Genomic DNA, 8,313 nt, shown 5'->3' on the forward strand with positions numbered 1-8,313 from the left:
TTACATATCATATATTACATTGCAATAATATATAATGCATATGGAGTTATATATATGGTATGTATTATATATTACTATAATATAGTACATGATATATAATAATGCATTATTATATGAATACATCTAATCAAGTGGACATAATTCTGTCCAGTTCATATCTGTCTCCTGGAAATTTTTAGAATAAAATACTCTATGAGGAACCTTAGATTTCGTGCTAGTCTGGGTGTGTGTACACAAGTGGCTAACTTCACGGTAGCCTAACACTGTGCAGTAGCATGCCAGGCATAACCCATGCTAATATGTTAGTGCACAGTAGTATTAGGCTACTGCACAGTTAGCATCTGAAAAATCCCATATGCCAGTGCTACTGTGCATGAGTTACTATGCATTGATTTAGTACTTGGTTATCTAAGGACTAAACTTAATGCATAGTAAATACGGCACATTAATGAACACGTAGATGCACCCGCTGTGAACCAAAGAAAGGTAATTTTGTCATCCAGGGTATGTGGGCAAAGGGGAGCAGCAAAAAGATGGGTGAAAGGGTAACAGCAGAAAGAGAATTGGGCCCCCAAAATTAATGGGCCCATAATGAACATAAACAGAGGAAGGCATTATGAGCCCTAAGGAGTCAAGACAGTTAATAAAATACCCAGTGAAACAATATGGAAGTGTGTGTTATATTTTACTATTTTAATGTCTGTAATTAGAAAGTATTCAATAAAGAAATCATTGAAGAATGAAATGTAGGAAACTTTGCTTTGAGTTTTTATAACCATTAGACCATATTTGGATCCCTTGGGTTCCAAAAGCATATTTTTAAAAAGGACGTGGTTTCCCAGAAGCTGAACAAATAAACACAGGTGTGGAAGCAGATGGAGAGGAGATAAGTTAGAGGCAGTTAGTTTTCAGAATTAAGGCTTTATACTGCTTTCATTCAGGTCAATGGGAGTTTTGCCAGTGACTTGAAAGATCAGGGACCAGAGTAGAAAAACAGCCATCTGTGCATCAACAAGAAAGCATTTCAAATAACAACATACTAACTGGGTTCCCAGAAGTACCTGTTCTATTACTTACTGTTTAAGATTTGCTGACTTAAAAAGTACTATATCTGTATATATATTTTTTATCTTGAAACAGAAGATCAGCTGAGTATGTTTGAAGCACAAAGGTAATTAATCACATGCTGACGTGCCACTTTAGATTTTAGAAGTGCCACTCTAGTTGAAGTTCCACTCCAGTTTTTTGGAGGCTTCTATATTTTTGGTACACCAAGGTGAGGATGATGTGAGCATCAGCAAATTATGCCAACCCACACTTATGCCAACTCAGAGTATCAATGTCTTTCAGTGAAAGCCCCTGTAATGCCAGTTATGCCAGGGATCACATAAGTAGATGGTGTGGGTACTGATCAGGCCATTTCATACCCTTATGAGGAAGTACAGGCAACCCCAGTTTAGCACTCTTATTTGGTTCCTGAAAGACCAAGCATTAAGCAAAATAAGCGTTACGCGAAACCGAAAGTATTTGATGACCCAAGATGGTGACCACAATTGTTTTTAATGACCCAGGATGGTGACCATGAGTGTTTTAGTAAAACTTACTGAGTGCTAAGTCAAACCAGGTATCAATTTAAAATGAGCGTTATAGCAAAATAGCGCTAAGTGAAACAGTCTCAAGTAGGGGCTGCCTGAAATTATCAGATACCTTTCTAGAGCTTGATTCTGTCACTTCAGGTCATTTAGGGTGCATCTACACATCGTTGTGCTTTAGTACTTCTTATTGGAAGTAACTGCCTGTACTGCACCGTGTGTGCGGCACACGGTTAGATTTTGCCGCTATGTCACTGTAGCGGCATCCTAAAATGGGGGAGTGTGCTGCTAAGGTGACAGCTGCCAATCATGTGCACACTCATGTGATCGCTACATCACTGCAGTAGGCCGTATGGTGATGCAGAGCAATGTGTAGACACGCCCTTAAACTATGTGGGTGGTTTAGAAGGAGAGAATCTTACCAAGGGGCTGGAAGAAGCACCAAAAGACCTTTTGTAAACTAACGCAATGAATAAGAGGAAAGAAACTACTAGAATAAGAGGACATTTAATCAATTTAGCTTATATTTAATATATAAAAAGTCCTTTCTTTGGCTGGCACTTGACCGAATAAGATAAATTTTTAATTAAAAGAACACAACTGAAATAATCATGTATTGATTCTTCTATTACTTGCATATATCAGAACTAACAGATATAAATGGTTCTATACTAGTTTTACACCAGTAAGCATAAATGAGATTAGTATTAGGCTCATTAAATACATTAAGATATTATTTCCGCTCTATGAATTTGCAGTAAATGGCATTGTGTACATTTCCCCATAAAAAGACATACATTTGTAATGTATTCATAAATAATTTAAATCTTTCCCCCTTTTTTTCCATTTTATGTGCATCTAACAACTTTCTAGGCACTGCCCCTAAAAATATTACAAGCAATTTAATAATATAACCCATCTGCTATTCAAGACACTGTGATATTAAGAATGAATGAAAGGCAACTCATTACCATTTTCTGCCACTGCTGTAGCACAAAGGAGTGTGAAACAGAGAAATTACAGATAACAGATTAGACAAAAAGACCAAAACAAAACAAAATCACACACATACAAGGCAGGCTGGGCCTGATTCACCTGATTCTGAGACAGCCAGTGGGCAAGAAAAAATACAGCTCAAATGGCTGAACCTAAAAGCAGAATCTTACAATGGCAAGTGCTTGGCAGCCTTAATTATAAACAGTTCTTTCAGTCCCACCTATATAATTTCCATAGACATGTTTTAGAAAAGGCAGCATTTTGGGTTTCTTTTGTTAAATTTTGTGTCTAATTTTGTAATGTACTATATTTTGAGAGGAAGCAACACAGGCATTTTTTTCTTAAGGTCTGAGAGACATTCTGGATATTTGCTATCATAACAATATGAATTATTTTGCTTCCGTTATTCAATGCAACATATTTATACTCACTTCTGCTGTTTTACTATCTCAAATGCTTTTTTTTCTTTGTACAATAGATTCAATTGTGATGGTTAGAGAAAAAGCATGAAAAGCTAAGGAGTTACTTGTACCACTACAGACATTCAGCCACCAGAATACAGTTTTCATACTGGAATCTCATTGGACCTAAATATAAAAGTGCTATGGCCAGTTTCAGAACCTACGTCTTTACTCATCTACAAATCTGTATGCCATCTAAATATTACTGAATTGGAGATAATAAGTTTTCAGGAGATTAGCTCAATTTATCAGCTGCACCTCGATAAGGTGCATCTCTATCTTGCCTTCTATCTAATTTAAAGCTGGCAAGGCAACCTATCGCTAAGTGTCACTGGTTAGGCTTTGCATACAACAAATTCTGAGAGACTCTTGAAACTATTCTGCAGCACTTCATGGGTTTTAATGAAAATGAATGGGCTTTAATGAACATTAATACAAAAACTAAGGGTGTGTCTACACAGCATTAACATCCTGTAGTTAATGCGTATTAAATCTAGTACCTCCATTGTGAGGTACTAGGAAAATATGCATTAGCCAATCTTAATGAGCATTAACTAAATAGCACAAGGCTCCTTTACACATACAGGGAGGTGGCTCTGACACTGTAACAATGACTCTGCTAGATTGTGGTAATTACTGTCTTCCAGCAGATTCCAGCATCACTTGTATCAGTGTCTCCACTCTGAAAAATGGCGGTGAGGCACTTTAAACTTAATTCAAAGCACCCTGCCACCATTTCTATGTGCAGGGACACTGATGCATATGACACTCTTGGAGCTGCATTAATTAAAGTGCCTCCCCCCATCAAGCACATCTATAAATATCCATGATTTTTAGTGATGCTTTAATGCAAATTAAAATGAGCTAATGCGCATTAAGCATATGTGTAGATGCACCCTCAGTATCTATGAGCCAATTCAGTAACACTAGTTGATGTAAGTGATAAATGTATATGCTCAGAACAACTTTTGCAAAATATGTCATTTGTAACCCTAAGTAGATACTCTTCAATTGAACTAAAATATCCTATAATCACAGCCAATATCTTTTTCATGTTGGTTGGTTAGTATGTATGAAAAAGTATACCTACATCCATATTTAAATAGTATAATTCACTTCAATTAAATGGAAATCTTTTTTCATTAGAATTATGAGAAGAATTAAATGGGACTAAAATTAATATTTAGTTCTTATTAACATACATCTGTCAGAGAGCTGTCTAGTTAATTAGAAAGGGTAGACTATCATAGCATACACTGGAAGTCTATTTAATGCTGCATGCTAAAAATTAGTGAAAAAACACAAAAACAGCCTGAATCTCTACTGGCAATACCTTAAAATCACAAGTAACAATGCTTTTTTTTTTAATCCACTGTTTAACTTCCTTTTTATTTTTATTTTTGTACAATGGATTCTCTTTTATTGGTATACTGTCACACTGAGGACTAAAAACATGCAATCCATTTTGAAGCTGATTTCTGCATATTTTATGTTTAAAATATTCTTGGCTTTTAAATTTACTATGCAAATTAGCATGTATCCTTAATAAAATATAATGCATTATCTAAGGATGCTTTTAATACTGAGCCAAATTTAGCTTATATAATTATTATAGGCAATACCTGAGAAAGGACATCCTTTATATTTAGTAGTAAGCAATCAATGCATTATTTAAAAATATTTCAGGCACCATTTTGTGCATCAGAGTTCTCCAGGCAACAAATGCTCAGTTGACACATTCTGATATCTGTTTATGTCTAGCATCTGAACATATTTTGTTCTAGTGCATTCACCCCAACCTTATCATGCACTTCTTTTCCACTCACCTCCAAAATAAGAGCCATCTGTCAGCTTCAGTTCCTTATTGGATTTGGTGATGACACCAGCAACCCCATGCTGAATGAAATACATCTTTTTACCCACAGCCCCTTCTCGGATAATGTAATCACCAGGTTGGAACACCTCAAAACGCAGTTTGCTCAGCATGGCAGTCACAAAATTTGGGTCTGCATTGGCAAAAAGAGGCATTGTGGCAACAAGCTTGCGACAGTTGAAGTTGACTATCTCCTAAAAGAGAAGGAAACATGATACCAATAGTTAGCCAACAGAAATATTACAATGTAGTAGTATGAGTAGATAGACAAAACTCCCCCACCCCACAAAAAATCCACCATGTATTTACTGAATAATTAATTTATTGTGCATCTTTTTTTTAATAATTTTAATTTTCATCCCTGTTTCTGATAAAAATGAAAAGAAAATAGGAGCACAAAAAACACCAAGTAGTTTTAAGTAATTAAGGTGAAGGATAGTCTCTTCACAGCAGTCTGCATGTTAGGTACTCTTGTTGATCTTTCAAGAAGGAAAGAAGGAAAGAAAGAAAGATCAAGAATTACAGCTACTGACAGACTAGTTGTAAAAGAAGACAGGTCACATTTTCTGCTGCCATTGCTCCAATAAATTGATTTTAAGTTACATAAGCAGAAAAACTGGCCTATCATTCTACATAACAGCAGGAGCACAATGCACACCACTGGCTTGACCCAAAGCTCACTAAATTAAGGAAAAGAGTCCCTTAAATCAGCCCTTATTTTGTATTGGTTAACTCAGTTGGCCGATCTACATGGGACGCTACTGTGCAGTGGTTACTGAGCATTTATTAACAAATACTAAATAAATGTGCAATAACCAGAGTTACTGCACGGTAGCACTGGCACAGTATTATAGTATTTCCATGCTGTGACTTACTACTGTGCAGTATTATTTGGCTACTACACAGTCAGTGGTCTCATGTAGATGTACCCAGTGTTTCCTAAACATGTGATACCTGGAGCATATTCTTTTCTGGATTAAAATTGGTAGCACACTTTACTCTTAAACTCCGAAACAGAATGAGAGAGAGAGAGTTTCAAAACATGTAACGTATTTCATTCCCCTGCTACAGAAACCATGCAAGTTCTGAGGTGTACTGTTAAAAACTTGACAACAAATAATCTTTTTTTAACCAAAGGATTAGTCTTATACTAGTGGTTCTCAATTTCCATAACTTTTCTGAATTTCATGGCACAGCAATTGAAAATCACTGAGCTAAGTCTAAATTCAGAAAAGATATTGGGGGGAGGGGAGCTGAAGTTAAAAAAATTGAGAATCTCTGTTCTAGCTGGTGCCACTTTAGGGTGGAAGGGTCAGGATTTCACCCGGCTATACCCTGCTCTTTCCACTCTCTTGCCTCCTGCCTCCTGGTCTGTACCTTAGCGGGAAGGGCAGCCCCAGCCACTGAGGCTGCTCCTGAAGGTGTAACACACCAACAACCAATTCCATAGCCCCTTGTGGAGGGAATAAGCCAGGCAGCAAAGAAATTCATAAAAGCAGACCCTTGCATCCAAAGTGTTACTAACTTTGTGGGACTCTGTGGAGGGTTCAAGTGGAGATTATCACTGTTTTATTTGCTTCTAATGTTATATTAAATGTATGATGAGAAAATAGATTATATATTTGTTTGTTCACAAATTCACATAAAATAAAGATGAAAACAAAGGTCACTTTTAAATTCTGCCAATTACCATTCAAAACTAAATATTACCTTGGCAATAGCAATCAATGTATACTAGAAATTCATTATAACAAACAGGGAAGTTTTTATAATGTTGGAAAAACACGACTAGAAAAAACCTTGGGATCATCAAATCCAATCCCTGTTACCACAGGTACCATTAGGAAGATGAAAATTGTCAATTCATTAAGATTGCTTTACCTTTTACTATTAGATTTTTGTGGCACAATGAAGTATGCTCATGACACAAGAGAAATAACCATACTGTAATGGATTTATCACTCTAAAATAAAAAAGGAAAATTGGAGCGTGCAAGGGGAAAAGCATTGCCTGAGAAAAAGGAAGATGTTATCTTCAGCAAAATCTTGCTCCCCATTAAAAAGCTCATTCCACATTTACTCTCTTGTACTATTTTTAGGATAGACATACAACACCTCATAACTTTCCCCCCTAGAGAATGTCACTCCTTAAGAACAAGGTGGAAATAGTAGTAAAATGAGACAAAGTAAAGGAGAAATGTAGCAATTCCCTTTGGTTTCAGACTTCACAGTTCCATCTCTATAGCTGGGGTGTGGACACATGAATACTTGGAGCCCTTTCAAAAGGGGAACCTTTCAAAAGGGCAGCAGCTGTACTTCTAATTGTAATGTGTGAACAAGCCGAGAATGATTCAAATGCAGAAAAATGCTTCAACTTTAACCCTGGATGAAGGAGTGTTAAAATTGAAGAGGATTTTGCTACTTTCAAATTATTCTCAGCTCATTCACACATGACAGTCAGAACAGAACAGCTGCTGCCCTTTGAATTATTTCCCTTCTGAAAGAGCACCAAACCTTCCTGCGTCCACACCCTTAGATGTGTACTAAATGCACTTTACTCCTGCTTCTTTTGATAGGATGAGTCAAGGGTATAAGAGATTGTGCAGTTTCATATAATTACTGTATAATGAAATTTCACTTTAAGAAGTGAGGAGCTAGAGACAGGAGGAGTGAAAAATAAGACATTACACAGCATACTCAGGGCAATGGGTGCAGAAAGCAGAAGATATAATCCTGACCTCCAGCTGAAGTCAATGAAAGCACCTGACTAAGTCAGAGACAAAACTCCCACTGATTTCAACAGGGCCAGGATTTCATCTGAAAGGTCTTCTAAGAGCTCTGGAAACAAAACAGAATTCTCACCATCAATCACTTTCCCCCCTCCCTTCCTGCCTGCTCCACACTTTCTTTTATTTGTTTAGACCCAGGCCTTTGAGCTAAGCTCCTTTAAAAGGCCTGGGATTCCTGCATTCCTGCGTAGGGAAAGGTGTGGTGCCTCTTGCTGAGTGGGTCTGCACATGGCTCCTGGGACAAAGGCAGCAGGGCATAGAGCCCTAGCCTTGTCAGCAAAACCCGAGTTAGCTGCCCAAACAGGAAAAGACAGCTTGGTCTTGCGTCGTGGGCACTAGCCGTGATAATATGAGTCAAGAGACACAAAAGTGCCAGTAGAAAATTTATTGCTTCTGCAGAAGGGTAGACTCCCGCCTTAAGGGCCAAGAACTACGCCCGAGAGGGGTTGAACCCTCTATATGTATATGTTTGTCTTACATACGGTATAATGAGGTTAGTCATCGTTACATATTTTTCTGTTAGTTATAATTATCTCTTGCGATTGTCATCATCATAAGGGCATCTTCCCCTTTTCAGTTGAGGGCGCCTTCCTCTTTCCAGTT

General features: G+C 37.3%; 1 protein-coding gene across 2 annotated transcripts in view; it reads right to left on the reverse strand.

Annotated features, from left to right (window-relative positions):
- HCN1 (hyperpolarization activated cyclic nucleotide gated potassium channel 1) overlaps positions 1–8,313 on the reverse strand; it is a 310,582-nt gene that overhangs the window by 17,929 nt on the left and 284,340 nt on the right. For both annotated transcript variants that reach the window (XM_019532033.1, XM_019532034.1), the window contains exon 6: positions 4,876–5,116. In XM_019532033.1, the coding sequence (XP_019387578.1) occupies positions 4,876–5,116 (241 nt within the window). The remainder of the gene's footprint in view (positions 1–4,875; positions 5,117–8,313) is intronic.

The sequence above is a fragment of the Crocodylus porosus genome, unplaced genomic scaffold (genome assembly GCF_001723895.1).
Source record: "Crocodylus porosus isolate Cpor-Errol unplaced genomic scaffold, CroPor_comp1, whole genome shotgun sequence".
Taxonomy (NCBI): domain Eukaryota; kingdom Metazoa; phylum Chordata; order Crocodylia; family Crocodylidae; genus Crocodylus; species Crocodylus porosus.